The 15968-nt window shown below is 46.4% G+C and overlaps 2 protein-coding genes across 2 annotated transcripts in view; both read right to left on the bottom strand.

Moving 5' to 3' along the window:
- Positions 1 to 3981: 3981 nt before the first annotated feature.
- Positions 3982 to 9333, bottom strand: LOC308677565 (magnesium-dependent phosphatase 1-like). Its single transcript, XM_081344093.1, has 6 exons — positions 9039 to 9333; positions 8704 to 8764; positions 7786 to 7896; positions 6793 to 6900; positions 6068 to 6153; positions 3982 to 5225 (listed from the first exon to the last, which is right to left on the bottom strand). Exons 1-6 carry the CDS (start codon positions 9073 to 9075, stop codon positions 5119 to 5121), a joined length of 510 nt encoding a protein of 169 aa, XP_081200219.1. The 5' UTR covers positions 9076 to 9333; the 3' UTR covers positions 3982 to 5118.
- A 2948-nt stretch (positions 9334 to 12281) lies between these two features.
- LOC308677566 (ubiquitin-like protein NEDD8) overlaps positions 12282 to 15968 on the bottom strand; it is a 10063-nt gene continuing 6376 nt past the window's right edge. The window contains exon 4 of the mRNA XM_081344094.1: positions 12282 to 12763. Coding sequence (XP_081200220.1) covers positions 12676 to 12763 — 88 coding nt within the window. The 3' untranslated portion in view covers positions 12282 to 12675. The remainder of the gene's footprint in view (positions 12764 to 15968) is intronic.

The following is a 15968-nucleotide window of genomic DNA, read 5'->3' as shown; positions in this document are numbered from 1 at the left end:
GGTATAGGCAACCTTGGCTCTTTGATGACTTGTGGACTTCAACTCCCAGAATTCCTCAGCCAGCGTGTCTGGCTGAGGAATTCTGGGAGTTGAAGTCCACAAGTCATCAAAGGGCCAAGTTGGAAGACCTCTGGTATAAGGTTTCCTGCCTGAGCAGGGGGTTGGACTAGAAGACCTCCAAGCTGCCTTCCAACTCTGATATTCTTGTGGGAAGAATCCAGAGAAAGAAATATTTGGGGAAATATTAAAAAGGCAGAATATATTTCCCCAAATGAATAATGAAGATCTTAAAAAAAAGACAGAAACCAGCCCCCGAAATTAACCCTAGGCCAGGAACCTTCAAACTTGGCCCTTTTATCACTTGTGGACTTCAACTCCCAGAATTCCTCAGCCAGGCATGCTGGCTGAGGAATTCTGGGAGTTGAAGTCCACAAGTGATAAAAGGGCCAAGTTTGAAGACCCCTGCCCTAGGCAGAGGCCAGCTTTTAAAAATGCAAATTTAATCATCCATTCAGGAAGGTTGGGGCCAGGAAGCTAGAAGCTACGGAATTAGGAAGACAAAGACCCCTAAAATCTACTTACCCCCACCCAAACTAACAGGGACGCGGTGGCTCAGTGGGTTAGGATGCTGAGCTTGTCGATCAGAAGGTCGGCAGTTTGGCGGGTCAAATCCCGAGTGCCGCGTAACAGTGAGCGCCTGTTACTTGTCACAGCTTCTGCCAACCTAGCAGTTCGAAAGCACGTAAAAATGCAAGTAGAAAAATAGGGACAACTACGGTGGGAAGGTAACAGCGTTCCGTGCGCCTTTGGCATCTAGTCATGCGGCCAAATGACCACGGAGACGTCCTCGGACAAGCGCTGGCTCTTCGGCTTTGAAACGGAGATGAGCACCGGCATCCACTCAGACTCAGGTCAAAGTACATGAGACAGGAAATACAAAGCCTCAAAGAGGAACAGGAAACAACCTCAAGAGCCTCAGAAGGTATAAAAACCCACCACTCCCAGCTACATGTAGTCACTTTTCCCAGAGCCATCTTCCTGTCTGGCTCTTCTCTTCAATAAACTGCAACATTCTTTCTAAAGCAGCCTCCATTTTGTTTATTCCCAGCTTGGACTGGACCCTGTGGAACATTTTTCTTTCTACATTCTGTTACCCATTGCTTTCCCAGATCCTGTGCAGGTAGTCCTCGACTTGCAATTCATTTAGTGACCATTTGAAGTCACAATGGCACTGATAGAAGGGACTTATGACCGTTTTTCACCCTTATGACCATTGCAGCATCCCTATGGTTACATGATCAAAATTCACACATTTGGCAACTGGTTCGTATTTATGACGTTGGCAGTGTCCCGGGGCCACGCGAGCCCCTTCTGCGACTGTGTGACTAACTTAACAACTGCAGTGTTTCGCTTAACAATTGTGGCAAGAAAGGTCATCAAATGGGGACAAAGCTCACTTCGTGGGCTGTCTTACTTAGCAATGGAAATTTCGGGGTGAAATTGTGGTCGTAAGTCGAGGACTACCTGTATACCCCAAAGATGCTTTTTCAGGAGGCAACTGGGCTTTCCTGTTTTTCCTTTGAAGACGTTTCGCTTCTCATCTGAGAAGCTTCTTCAGCTCTGACTGGACGATGGGGAACGGAAGGATTTATACTCCTTTGCAGTCATCTGGTCATTTGTATTCTTTTAGAGGATTGTTGAGGCCACTTGGAGGTTTATCTGTGTCCTCAGGGTCCCCTGACCGGTGCAAACGGGCGTGGATCCTTCTTGGAACTGTTGAAAGGACTGTGTGGTAGACTGGAGATAGGTGGTGTTGTGTCTCCCCCACCCATTGAGGGGTGCTCAGTTTTGACCTAGATGGCCTCTTTGACCCCTCTTTCAAGCCAGCGGTCCTCTCTGTCCAGAATGGGGACTTTGCCGTCTCCGAAAGAGCGGCCTTGGATGGTTGAATCTGGTCCTGGTGGGTTTGTTCTCCTCTGGTGTGCCATGTGTTTGTGAAGGGGTTGTTTTGTTACCCCAACTTACAGAGCTGCACATGGCTCACTGCGTTGTACTGCATGTACCACATTGCTCAGTTTGTGTCTGGGTGTTTTATTCCCCCCCCAAGGATTATCGAACACCCAGTGATGGAGCATCTGTAACTTCTGAAGACCTTCCACTTATTCTGAAATGGTATAGGGTTTCCTGCCTGAGCAGGGGGTTGGACTAGATGACCTCCAAGGTCCCTTCCAACTTCTTCTTCTTCTTCTTCTTCTTCTTCTTCTTCTTCTTCTTCTTCTTCTTCTTCATTATTATTATTATTATTATTATTATTATTATTATTATTATTATTATTATTATTATTCGTTGTTCTGTTGGGAAATTTCTCCTCAGTTCCAGGTTGCTTCTCTCCTTGATTAGTTTCCATCCGTTGCTTCTTGTCCTGCCTTCAAGCGCTTTGGAGAATAAATGGACCCCCTCTTCTTTGGGGCAGCCCCTGAGATATTGGAACACTGCTGTCATTTTGGTCATGTTTATGTAGGGTATATCGGGAGGCGGTGACCCTTTTGAGAGCTGTATGCAACGAAATTTCATTATAACGTATGACGATTCGTGCACATTCAAAGTGACAACAAAGTTATTATTCTGTTCTAGCCTTCTTCTCATTCCTCTTGCAAGGCCGATTGGTCTGGACCCAGTGGTGGGATTCATCCGGTTTGCACCGCTTCGGCAGAACCGGTAGCTAATTTTTTGTTGCCCGGGCCCAGAATGGACTTCCGGAAGCGGCATCCACACAGAGAACCGGTTGTTCACCTATTTGAATGCCACCATTGGCTGGACCCCTTCTTGTACCCGGGTGACTTAGGAAGGTGTGAGCTGCTTCTGAATGTGACTTTGTGGTTGTAGACCACTGTCTCTCAATCTCAGTGACTTTGAGGCCTGTGGACTTCAACTCCCAAAATTCCTCAGCCAGGAGGAATTCTGGGAGTTGAAGTCCACAGCTCTTAAAAGTTGCCTGCACTGCACTAGACTTAAAAAAAATACTTCAGCCCGTTTGCTTAGGAATAGATCCTGGTTATCTCCTTACAGGTCATTATCTTTTCTATCTATAGTATCATTGGTGATAACATTTCACCTCCTTTGGCTTCCATTCACTCATTTTTTGTTGCCTTCCAGTTTTCCTGGATAGAGAGGTCAACCTGGGGAATGTCTATGCTTGGAAAAAGATTAGATTAGATAACCTTTATCAACGGCATGCATTGAAAACGAAATTTAGTTGCTTCCTCTCAAAGTGTACACATACAAAAAGTGTATTATTACCTCAACTTCTCTTCCACCAATTCACGTTGGGTTGGACGTCACGCCTGCTGACGTCACCCTACTTTTTAAAATATTGAACAAAAGAAGGATTTTGAATTATTTTGTGGCTCTGTGTTCTAATTCCTGCTTCCTGGCCATCATGCGCCCCTATTTTTAGAGGTCTCCTACCATTTGTTACACAGGTAAGTCCTCGACTTATGATCAGAATTGAGCCTCAAATTTTGATTGCTAAGCAGGTTTTACCTCATTTTATGATCTTTTTTTGCCACCGTTGTTAAGCGAATCCCTACAATTGTTAAGCTAGCAAGACGGTCATTAAGTGAAACCGGCTTTCCCCATTGACTTTGCTTGTTGGAAGGTCGCAAAAGGGGATCACCTGACCCCGGGGGACGCTGCGACCGTCATAAATACGAGTCAGTTGCCAAGCCTCTGGATTTTGATCACATGACCCTGGGGATGCTGCCACGGTCGTAAATGTGGAAAAACGGTCATAAGTCACTTTTTTCAGTGCCGTTGTAACTTTGAGTGGTCACTAAATGAATTGTTGTAAGTGGAGGACTATCTGTAGTCTACAGCTGGCTGGGGAATTCTGGGCATTGAAGTCCACACGTCTTCAAGTTTGAGAAACAATGGTTTATAGTCTACTACGCCAAGGCCATTAGTAGAACCAGGGAAGAAAAAATAAAAATCTTTTTGGAAACTTTTGGTTGTTTTTCTTATCTTTTGGATGTTAGCTATGCGATCCCGGGTGACTTTGCCTCTTTTCCACCCGTCTAAGTCACCATTTAAACCTGATTAATTGCCCGCAGTCACTGCACTAATCGATAAACGGAAAGAAAAGATTTGTTTTCCATGTTTTATTGGGATGAAAGTCACAAACACGAACCCTTTGCGGGTCTAATGCAGGGGGTCTCCAAATGTGGACCGTTTAAGACTCGTGGACTTCAACTCCCAGGCCATATATTACGTCGACCGTTTTCCCACTGTCTATTAATTTTAATTTAATTTAATAATATTTATATACCGCCCTTCTCCCTGAGGACTCAGGGCGGTTCACAGGGCAAAAGTCAAATACAAAGTACAAACATTAAAAAGAGATTAAATAATTGCCCAAGTTAAAACAATTAATACAATAATAAAACCCCAAAAATAAAATTAAGAATACAAAAAAAATAAAATAAAAACCCCACCAATCCCCATCAGGCTAGGCCGGCTTGTACAAACAGAAACGTCTTGAGATCGCGACGAAAGGAGCGAAGATCGGGCGCCATCCGGAGCTCTACCGGCAACTGATTCCACAGCTCCGGAGCGCCCACAGAGAAGGATCTCCCCCTGGGCGCCACCAATCGACATTCTCTGATCGGTGGCACCCTGAGGAGGCCCTCTCTGTGGGAACGCACAGGGCGCAGGGAGCTTGATGCCGGCAGCAATTATCCTGTCAAAAAATGCAGTAGTCTAGCCACATTTGTTCTTATCCATGCTGAATTCTGGTAAACCCTTGCTGGCTGGGGAATTCTGGGAGTGGAAGCCCACCCATCTTAAAGTAGGCAGGCTGTGGAATTCTGGAAGTCCATCCGCCTTAAAGCATTCTGGCTAGGGAATTCTGGGAGTTGAAGTCCACAAGTCTTAAAGGGGCCACGTTTGGAGAATCCCGGTCTCTTCTAACCACAGGACAAAAAAAAAATTTCTTTAAGAAGGAAAGTGGAGGCAGATGCTCCATCACTTTCCGTCTAACAGATAATTAGATAGGGTCCATAATCCCCAACCGGTGTTTCCCACGCGGGAAAACAGAAGAACGAGTTCCCGGAAGTTTGAGGTTTAAACTTTGTCGGCTGGAAGAGCGTCAGAACAGCGTGCGAAACTCTCCATGCCCTCCTGGAGGAGTGAAAGAGTCATGCCGCTTGGGACAGCGACACACACAACTCCTAAGACAAAACAACAGGAACAAGTTGTACATCAGCCACCTTTGCGTATCGCAATGTTTATATTTATTTATTAGTTTTTTTTATTCCACTTTTATTACTCTATAAGTAAGGAGGCAAACATGCCTGGTACGCCTTCCTCCTTCCACCACCTTTCATGCCTAAGGTGGGACTAGAACTCACCGTCTCCTGGTGATGGGCCCAAAGTCACCCAGTCGGCTTTCATGCCTGAGGCGGGACTAGAACTCTGTCTCCTGGTGATTGGCCCAGTCACCCAGCATCTTTCATGTCTAAGGTGGGACTAGAACTAACAGTCTCCTGATGATTGGCCCAAAGTCACCCAGCCAACTTTCATGTCTAAGGTGGAACTAAAATTCATTGTCTGTTCATGACTGGCCCAAAGGCACCTAGCATCTTTCATGTCTAAGGTGGAACTAGAACTCACCGTCTCCTGGTGATGGGCCCGAAATCACCCAGCCAGCTTTCATGCCTGAGGCGGAACTAGAATTCACCATCTCCTGCTGATTGGCCCAAAGTCACCCAGCTGATTTTCATGCCTGAAGCAGGACTAGAACTCACCGTCTCCTGGTGACTGGCCCAAAGTCACCCAGCCAGCTTTCATGACTAAGGCGGGACCAGAACTTACCAGCCCAGCTTAACCTGGCTGCGGCCATTGGCTTACTCGACCGAAGGAGATGAGCTTGACTGAATGGGTTGTGTGAACAGGGACAATTGATCCTTTTAGTTAGCCTCCTTCAGGCCCAGACCTGGAATCCTTAAACTCAGGGGATGCTCAGAGAGTGGGAGGGTCTAAAGTCCCATCATGCACAATCTTTTAAGGGTACCTAGCGTGCTGACGTCGCGAATATTGCGGCTTTCGTCATCGAAAAAGAGCATTTGATGAAACGGGATGCCGCTCTGCCGATTCAACCTGGAGAGGAGACAAGCAGAACATAGATCAGAGTATCACAGGTCTGGAAGGCACTTCAGAGGTCTTCTAGTCTGACCCCCTGCTCAAGGCAGGAGACCTTGCACAAACCTGGTTTAAATGGTTGTCCGGTCTATAAAAGGTCCTCAACCACTATCCCACCCTCCAGCTAAGCTTTCCCATTCTTTGGAGCAGTGCTTTGCCAACTTTGCCAAACTTCTTTAAGACGGGTGGACTTCAGCTCCCAGAATGCCCCAGCCAGCAACGTTTACAAGTGGTTGTAAGTCAAAGGACTATGTGTATTTCATAGGGCAGGCCCTGCGAGAGACAGGGCACGCTTGCTTGATCCTTCAAGAGTGATCCTCCAAAGGGATCTAGTGCCTGACCACCCTGGTCAGATCTGGGGGAACACCACAAACCCACAGAAATAGATGACGCCACAAGTAAGATTTACATGCCAGAAGCTGATCATCACAGTTAAGATTATTATTTTTTTTAAAAAAAATTTACTCAATTTTGAGAAGGCCAGAGGGGAGACGGTGAGAAAAGGCGAAGATGGATTTTGGATTTTACACCAGTCTGCCCCCACTGCCGGTTCCAACATCCAGGGGGATAAATCAAGACCCCAAAGTTTCTTTTTACCTTTGGAAATGGGTGGTTTTACTGCCGGGGTAGATTTCTGTGTACCGAAAGTAGCGATTCAAGCCGAAAAGGTCTAAGAGTTGTCTGGCTCCTTGGATCTCGCCTGTCCTGAGAGGTGAAAAACCAGACGCTTGAGGTCCCACAACAGGGACCAATTTTCACCCCAAATAGGGCATGTTCTCACAACACTATGACTTACCTTGGTTTGCTAAAGGAAGCCTTGATTTGAATCCCCACCTGCACTCAGCAAATAAGCTGGGAACAGCAGAAGCCCTCCTGCTAAAACTAGCTGAGGTCAACCTAAGGCGTGCTAGCAAGTTGTTTAAGAAGAGATTGGAGAACCATTTGTCTGAAATGGAATAGGGTTTCCTGCCTGAGCAGGGGGTTGGACTAGAAGACCTCCAAGGTCCCTTCCAACTCTGACTCTATTCTATTCTACTCTACTCTACTCTACTCTACTCTATTCTATATTCTACTGTATTATTCTATCTGTTCTGTTCTATTCTATTCTATAATTCAATTCTGTTCTGTTCTGTTCTATTCTATAATTCAATTCTGTTCTGTTCTATAATTCAATTCTGTTCTGTTCTATTCTATTCTATTCTATTCTATTCTATTCCTATTCCTATTCCTATTCCTATTCCTATTCCTATTCTCCTTCTCAAAGCTTCTTGGTCATGAGCAATGCACGCACCCTGGTGTGAAAAACAAGGGAGTCCAGTCTTGGCCACTGTAAGAGCTAAAGACTTCAACTCCCAGAATTCCCCAGCCAGCATGGAATGTAAGTGCAAGGACTGATTCTAAGTCATTTTTTTCAGCGCCCTTGTCACTTTGAACGACCGGTCGCTAAACAAACGGTTGAAAGTCGAGGGCTCCCTGCAAACTAGATAAAGACCCCAAGGGGGCCTTAATTCACCACAACGGGTGTGTATAGAGGGGTGTGCGGCCTATATCAACGAGGAAAGTTTTCAGAGAACCAGGCCCAGATTTTACCGAGAGGCAGTTGCCATGGCGATCCCTTTGCTCTGCAACTGCTGCAGGACTTCCGGCACTTCGGGGTAGAGATTCACAGGCCGCTTATTCCGGTCTTGGACCGAGCCATCGCTGTGAAGAATTCGGACAGGAAGTGGTTTAGCTCGTTTCCGAGTCAATCAGAAGACCAAAAAATAAAAATAAAAAAAATTACAGGTAGTTCTTGCCTTACGACCATAACTGGCATGGGAATTTTCATCACGAGTTCATGGTCGTCAATCAAGCCGGACTTGATTCTACAACTCTTTTACAGGCACTCCTCAACTTAGGACCACAAGCGAGCCCAAAATTCAAATAATAATAATAATAATAATAATAATAATAATAATAATAATAATAATAATAATAATAATAGTAATAAATAATAATAATAATAATAATAATAATAAAGAATAAAGAATAAAAATAATAAACAATAAACAACAACAACAACAATAATAATATTGGAAGGGACCTTGGAGGTCATCTAGTCCAACACCCTGCTCAGGCAGGAAACCCTACCAGGGGTAGGCAACCTTGGCTCTTTTGTGACTCGTGGACTTCAGCTCCCAGAATTCCTGAGCCAGCACAGATGGACTTCAACTCCCAGAATTCGCCAGTACGGGTGGACGTCAACCTCCAGAGTTCAATAGGTAAACTTTTCAATTCAATTCAATTCAATTTAATTCAATTCAGGCAGTTTGTTTGTTTGCTTGTTTTGCTGATTGAGGAATTCTGGGAGTTGAAGTCCATCCCTTTCAAAGTTTCTGTGATTGAGAAAAACTGTTTTAGATCCTTGATCCAGTTCCTCTTCTCCCTTTCTAAGGGGGGGGGGACTGAAAAATTAAAGAGGACCACCACCATTTCTGCAGCAACAGACCCCCCCCTTTTCTTTCTCACCTCTTTTTCTGGAAGGGGGGATCCACGTGGGTGTCCACCCAAAAAGGCCACAAGGTATAATCTGAAAAAGAGAGAGAGACACACACACACACACAGAGGGAGAGAGAGAGAGAGAGATGGAGGAGGGAGGGAGAGAGGGAGAGAGGGAGGGAGAGAGAGAGAGAGACTGATTCTTTTGGGGGGGGGGTCCCTTCTTGCCCCCAAATGCAAGAGGAAGACCCTCCTGGCTTCCCCAATCTACCCAACCCCCCCAAACCAAGGCAAGTCAACCACTCCCCTTCCCCTAATCCCCACCCACAGCCCAGGACGATGGGCGCGCAACCCAATCCGCTCACCCAGATCAAACACCACCAAGGCGGGTTTCCTACTCATCGCCTGCCTATCCGAAAGGAGGAGAGAGGGGGGAGGGGAGGGACATAGGATCGGCGCAGCTCCCTGGCCACCAGACCTGCGCGCAGAGCCCGGTTTGGGCGCAAAAAAAAAAAAATGCAGGTTGCGATGGACGCACCAGGCGCGGGGCAGGGCGGAGCGGGGGGGGGGGCGAATTTGCACGTCGGAAGTCGGGGCGATCCTCAGCCGATCCTCAGAATCCAAACTGGGAAGTCCCCGATCTTCCTGCCCCGGCCGGCCGGAAAGCGCGCAAGCGGAGCCAGCGCAGCCGCAGCGAGCCGGGTTCCTGCCCGCCTCCTTTGACGGTTAACCCCGATCCTCCCGGAGGGGAGCTGGCCAGCTCCGCGCAGGAATCCGGGATCGGGAACGATCCGGCCTCGCGGGAGATCCGCTTTGCCTCCCAGCTCGCAACTTGGCAGGGAGCTGCAACCTCCCTTGTTGGGCTGGAGAGGGTTAATGGGAGACGGGGGGGGGATTTGGGGGGGGCTGGGCTGCTGGAGCCCTCCCCTCCTCGCCAGCACGTCCGTCGTAACTTCGAACGGGGGCGAAAGAAATGATGGGCGGGTGGTGGTGGTGGGGTTTGATTGCTGCTCTCTGAGCTGGGTGGTTTCCTTGCAGAGGTTTCGTGACCCGACTAGGGAACGTCATCAGTGCTAGGAGGGAGGGGGGGATTGTGGAGAAGAGGAGGAAGAGGAAGGACTGAGGGGTCCTTGGTGGTCTCTGAGCTGGCTGGTTTCCTTGCAGACCCAACTAGGTAACATCATCAGGAAGGGAGGGGGATTTGTGGAGGAGGAGGAGGAGAAGAAGAGTAGTACTAGTAGTAAGGAGAAAAAGAAGAAGAGGAGGAGGAGGAGGAGGAGGAAGAGGAGGAGGAGTAAGGAGAAGAAGAGGAGGAGGAGAAAGAAGAGGAGGAGGAGGAGTAAGGAGAAGAGGAGGAGGAGGAGGTGGAGGAGGAGGAAGAAGAAGGAGGAGGAGGAGGAGGAAGGAGGAGGAAGAAGAGGAGTAAGGAGAAGAGGAGGAGGAGAAGCAGAGGAGAAGAGGAGGAGGAGTAAGGAGAAGAAGAAGAAGAGGAGGAGGAGGAGGAAGAAGAAGAAGAAGAAGAAGAAGAAGAAGAAGAAGAAGAAGAAGAAGAAGAAGAAGAAGAAGAAGAGGAGGAGGAGGAGGAGGAGGAGGAGAGGAGGAGTAAGGAGAAGGAGGAGGAGGAGGAGGAAGAAGAGGAGGAGGAGGAAGAGGAGGAGTAAGGAGAAGAAGAGGAGGAGTAAGGAGAAGAAGGAGGAGGAGGAGGAGGAGGAAGAGGAGTAAGGAGAAGAAGAGGAGGAGGAGAAGGAGAAGAGGAGGAGGAGTAAGGAGAAGAAGAGGAGAAGAAGAGGAGGAGAAGAGGAGGAGGAGTAAGGAGAAGGAGGAGGAGGAGGAGGAAGAAGAGGAGGAGGAGGAAGAGGAGGAGTAAGGAGAAGAAGAGGAGGAGTAAGGAGAAGAAGAGGAGGTGGAGGAGGAGGAGGAGGAAGAGGAGTAAGGAGAAGAGAAGAAGAGGAGGAGAAGAAGAGGAGGAGGAGTAAGGAGAAGAAGAGAAGAAGAGGAGGAGGAGTAAGGAGAAGGAGGAGGAGGAGGAGGAAGAAGAAGAAGAAGAAGAAGAAACAACAACAACAACTGTGGGGTCCTTGGTGCTCTCTGAGCTGGGTAGTTTTCTTGCAAACGTTTCATGACCCCACTAGGTAGCATCATCAGTGCTAGAAGGGAGGGGGTTTGTGTGGAGGAGGAGGAGGAGGAGGAGGAAAAGGAAGAGGAGGACAACAACTGTGGGGTCCTTTGTGCTCTGAGCTGGGGGGTTTCCTTGCAGACGTTTCATGACCCAACTAGGGAACATCATCAGTGCTAAAGGAAGTGGGGTTTGTGGAGAGGACTGTAGGGTCCTTGTAACTGAGATTACAAAAGCCAGCTGGGTGACTGGCCAATCATCAGGGGACAGTGAGTTCTAGTTCCACTTTAGGCATGGAAGCCTGCTGGATGCCCCTGAGCCATTCACCAGGAGAGGGTGAGTTCTAGTCCTGCCTTAGACAAGAAAGCCAGCTGGGTGACTTTGGCCAACAACTAGGGGGCAGTGAGTTCTAGTCTCCCTTTAGGCACAAAACCCAGCTGGGTGACTGGCCAATCATCAGGGGAAGGTGAGTTCTAGTTCCACTTTATTTTTATTTATTTTTATTTTAATTCCATTTTTATCCCGCCCTTCAGGGCGGCTTACAAGCTTAGCATTTTAGGCATGGAAGCCAGCTGGATGCCCCTGAGCTATTCACCAGGAAAGGGGGAATTCTAGTTTCTGACAAGAAAGCCGCTTGCGTGACTTCAAGCCAATCACCAGGGGACGGCGAGTTCTAGTCCCTAAGGCACGAAAACCAACTGGGTGCCTTTGACCAGGCGCTCAGCCCCTCCCACCTCACAGGCATGTTGTCATTAGGTGATGTCACCCAGGCTACACAAATCAATAAAAGCGCCCCAAATTGTACCAAGCAAAAGCAGGATATAACTCCAAAAATAAAGCAACCTGTCGTTTTTTTTAAGAGAAATTAAACTTGGATGTGGTTCTTCCTCAAATATTTATCAGCCCGATATTGGAAATATGAATAGATTAACTTTCTTAACTCAAACATTAGCAGTCCTCCACTTAGGACTGCTGGTTGTTAAGCAGGTTGCCATAGGACCGTATGATTGTGAATTATTTTTTTTGCAGGGGCCGTTAAGCGAATCACAGTGTTAAATGACTATTGCCTGCAATGGATGTTTGTCAGAAACCAGACATAAATAAATGCCTGGTTTCCGACAAACATCCACTGCACACGAGTTGGCTTAACCTCACGATTTGTTTAACGACCGCTGCAAAAAAAAAGTCCGTTTCCTGCCAAAAAAATGTCCTAAATAGTGGTCACGTGACCACGGGATGCAAAAAATGAGTCAGGGCAGGCTGGTTGTTGAGTGCAAAAACTGCAATGCGACAAGGTGTGTGTGTGTGTGTATCAAATCTTTGAATCCGTGCCTTAAGTACCTTTTTTTGGGGGGGGGTCTGTTTCAACTTCAAACGGTTTACTAAAGGTCGGGTCGTAAGTCGAGGACTTAGCAAAGGCAGAGTCGACCCGAATCAAGCCCCCCCACCCCCAAAAGTAAACCTCCAGACCCCAGGAGACACGACGACACCATGATGGTTGTGAAACATTTATTTGGACATTGATGAGCCACGACAGGGGACGACGGGGGGAAAAGAGAAACTTTTCAACCCGGGGGTGGGTGGGGGCGAAAAGCAGCAGATGGACCCTTATCCACACGCAGCCAGCCGGATGCTGCACCCCAATAACTTAAAGATCATCCCGTTCTCCTAAAACACAACCCACCCACCCACACACCCTCTCCAAGGACAGCTTGCAAAGAAACACGACATCTGGCAGGCAGTCCTCCCGGGATTCGGAAGAAACGGGCAGCTGTGAGAGGGGCTGAATTCCGACGGGCCTCCCACGGACGCCTCGAGGGGCGAGGGTCACCCACATCCGGTGGCTTTGGGGAAAGGGGGAGCATGACGGGGCCGGGGGAACGCCATCATCGCAGGCCTCCACGCAGGGCTAGGACCAAGTGGAGGACTGAGCCGCCTTGGATCTTGTAGTCGGCTGCCGTTTTCTCATCGTTCCTGCGGGGAGAAAAACAAAAAACCAAAAAATGGGGTGAACCCCAATTTCAGGGTGGGCGGGCTAACTTCCAGACCCAGAGCATCGCCTGGGTATATTCAGAGTCTGGTGCCTGGGAAGGGGTGGTCTTATAAAAAAAAAGATATAATGGTTTTGATTGATTAAAGGGGATATTGCATTATTAAGTGGATGATTAAATGTGGCGGGAAATACGTAACTTTTAGGAAATAGAACAAGATGATACTCAAATGGATAAAATGCGTGTTCTGCATATCCTATTTTGTTATGAAGTGAGAGAGGGGAAATCTTGGATACCCAAATTCTGAAAATTATAAATAAAAGGGAAAGGTAAAGGTTCCCCCGCACATGCGTGCTAGTCGTTTCCGACTCTAGGGGCCGGTGCTCATCTCCGTTTCAAAGCTGAAGAGCCAGCGCTTGTCTGAGGACGTCTCCGTGGTCATGTGGCCGGCATGACTAGACGCCAAAGGCGCACGGAACGCTGTTACCTTCCCACCGGAGTGGTCCCTATTTTTCTACTTGCATTTTTACGTGCTTTCGAACTGCTAGGTTGGCAGAAGCTGGGACGAGTAACAGGCGCTCACTCTGCCGATCTTCTGATCAACAAGCTCAGTGTCCTAACCCACTGAGCCACCGCGTCCCACAGAAAATTATAAATATCAAAGGTTAAATGGGAATATTGATGAGAAACTAAAAAATGGGTAAAAATTAACAACGGGATACGGGCTGTTTGTGAAGATTGAATGTAATCGAGAGACGTATAAGCCAAACATTTATTGATCGGTGGAATAATGATGTTTTTATTGGGTTGATATAATTAGAACTGCACTAGCTTGAGTATGAGATAGTAAGCGTTAAGGGGAAAAGAGAAGAAATATTGGATGTTGTAACCTGAGATTTGCACTAAAGATTTTGTTATTGAACTACTGATTACCCAGCCACTGCGTTGCTTTTCAAATACTCAAATGGAAAATTAATAAAATATTATTATTAAAAAAAAAAAGATCTACAGGTGGTCCTTGACTTACGGCCACAAGTGAACCCCAAATTTGTGATTAAGTGAGACAGTGAAGTGAATTTTGCCCCATTTCTACCCTCTTTCTTGCCACCGTTGCTAAGTGGATCACTGCAGTTGGTAAGTTAATAACCCGGATGTTAAGTGAATCTGGCTTTCCCCATTGAGTTTGCTGGCCGGAAGGTCATAAAAGGGGGATCATGTGGACTTGGGACATAGCAACCGTCGTAAACACGAGTTGCTGAACAAACCTTCACCCTCATTTAGGCACATTTTAACTCGTAATAATGATATTACGGCATAACCCATGACATAATAATGTAGCTCGTAACAATATTTATCTGGAAATGTTGTATTATATAATATATCGTATTATTCTTTACCTACCTTAGTTCATTCAAAGAAAGTTAAAATACGAAACCCACCGGGATATATATCTTTTTTTTAAAAAAAAGACGAACGTGTAAAAGAAACACCACAAAGAAAATGTTAAAAAGAACAATTGTCTTATCTTAAAAAAAAGAAAAAGAAAAAGAAAAAAAAAGAAAAGAAAGCCTAACACGAGACATAATTTTGAATGCGCCACGAAGAATTCAGAATGTATCTTCGGAGTTAGCCGTAGATTATTTTGAGGATTATCTGCAGCTCGGGAGTTGCGCGGTTGGGTGTTTGCTGAGCTTGTTTTTTTTCCCCCCTACAAATGTTTCATTACCAAGCTAGGGAACGTCATCATCAGGAATGGAAGAAGTAGTAGTTGGCTGGTTGCCCTATCAGTTTTGATTGGGGCGAGGTGGATTCCGTGATGAGAAAATGGTGTCTTTCCTAATTGTTTATCTGGTCCTGTTTACTCTGTAGCTGGGCGTTGGCAGTGAGAGAGAAGGCCCCTTGGAGGGGGGGGGGGCTTGTTTCCTTGACTTTGGTTGTTTTTTAAATGGAAATACAGGTAGTTCGTAGTTTTGAAATGGTGGGGGTTTATATATACATATATGCATATCTATGTATATGTATGTATCATATCATATCATATCATATCATATCATATCATATCATATCTATTCTATCCTATCCATCTATCTATCTATCTATCTATCTATCTATCTATCTATCTATCTATCTATCTATATCTATCTATCTATCTATCTATCTCTATCTATCTATCTATCTATCTCTATCTCTATCTCTCTATCTATCATCTATCTATCTATCTATCTATCTATCTATCATCTATCTCTATCTATCTATCTATCTATCTATCTATCTATCTATCTATCTATCTATCTATCATCCATCTATCCATCCATCCATCCATCCATCCATCTAATCTATCAAGCTATCCTCCAAAGCCCCTGAAGGCAGGACAAGAAGCAATGGATGGAAGCTCATCAAGGAGAGAAGCAACCTAGAACTAAGAAGGAATTTCCTGTCAGTTAGAACAATTAACCAGTGGAACAACCTGCCTCCAGAAGTTGTGAATGCTCCAACACTGGACAGTTTTTAAGAGGAGACTGGACAGCAATTTGTCTGAAATGGTATAGGGTTTCCTGCCTGAGCAGGGGGTTGGACTAGATGACCTCCAAGGTCCCTTCCAACTTATTATTATCAAAGAATTTGCACAGATGATGCCATTGATCTTATGGAACACATTGAGGTAGACCTCAACAAGTGACTGTGATGGAGACCTGCCAGCATTTAGAAATATTGGTTTATGGCCACGCAAGAAAAAAAGATTCTCCTATTATTTCAATTTTCGTTTGTGTACTCCCTCCAGTGTTTTGTTAAAACGTAGTGGATTAGGGGAAATTATTTATAAAGGAGGAATGGATCGTTTTCTTCGATGGCCAAGGAAACAAGCTCAATGGCTCAGGAAATCAATCAATCCCAGACATCTCCCTTACACTCAGGCGGTTTTCACATAGTGACCGAAATTGGACCAGAATTTCTGTCACTAAGCAATGTGGTCATAAAGTGGGATGTCACCTGACTGCATGGCTGGAAGACAGCAATCCTGGGAGCCCCCCTGGTTGCCCTTATTAAGTGAGGACCACACGGGTCGTTAAGTGAGGACCTCACGTGACGGCGACTTTTGACTTCCCACCAGCTTCCCCAATGACGCTGCTTCTTTGGCAAGGGAAGGTTGTGAGCTGCGATTGTGATTTGTTTTTCAAGGCGATCTC

Source organism: Vipera berus (genome assembly GCF_964194415.1).
Source record: "Vipera berus genome assembly, chromosome: Z".
NCBI classification, from domain to species: Eukaryota; Metazoa; Chordata; class Lepidosauria; order Squamata; family Viperidae; genus Vipera; species Vipera berus.
This window is presented reverse-complemented; position numbering and strand designations above follow the sequence as displayed.

Excerpts from the sequence above, each read along its gene's own strand:
- LOC308677565 (XM_081344093.1), bottom strand. The coding sequence starts at position 9,075 with ATGAGTAGGAAACCCGCCTTGGTGGTGTTTGATCTGG. Across the intron at positions 6,154-6,792 it reads AAAACCACCCATTTCCAAAG|GTTGAATCGGCAGAGCGGCA; the intron begins GTAAAAAGAAAC and ends TCTCCTCTCCAG. Across the intron at positions 5,226-6,067 it reads TCGCGACGTCAGCACGCTAG|GAGTTGTGTGTGTCGCTGTC; the intron begins GTACCCTTAAAA and ends GTTTTGTCTTAG.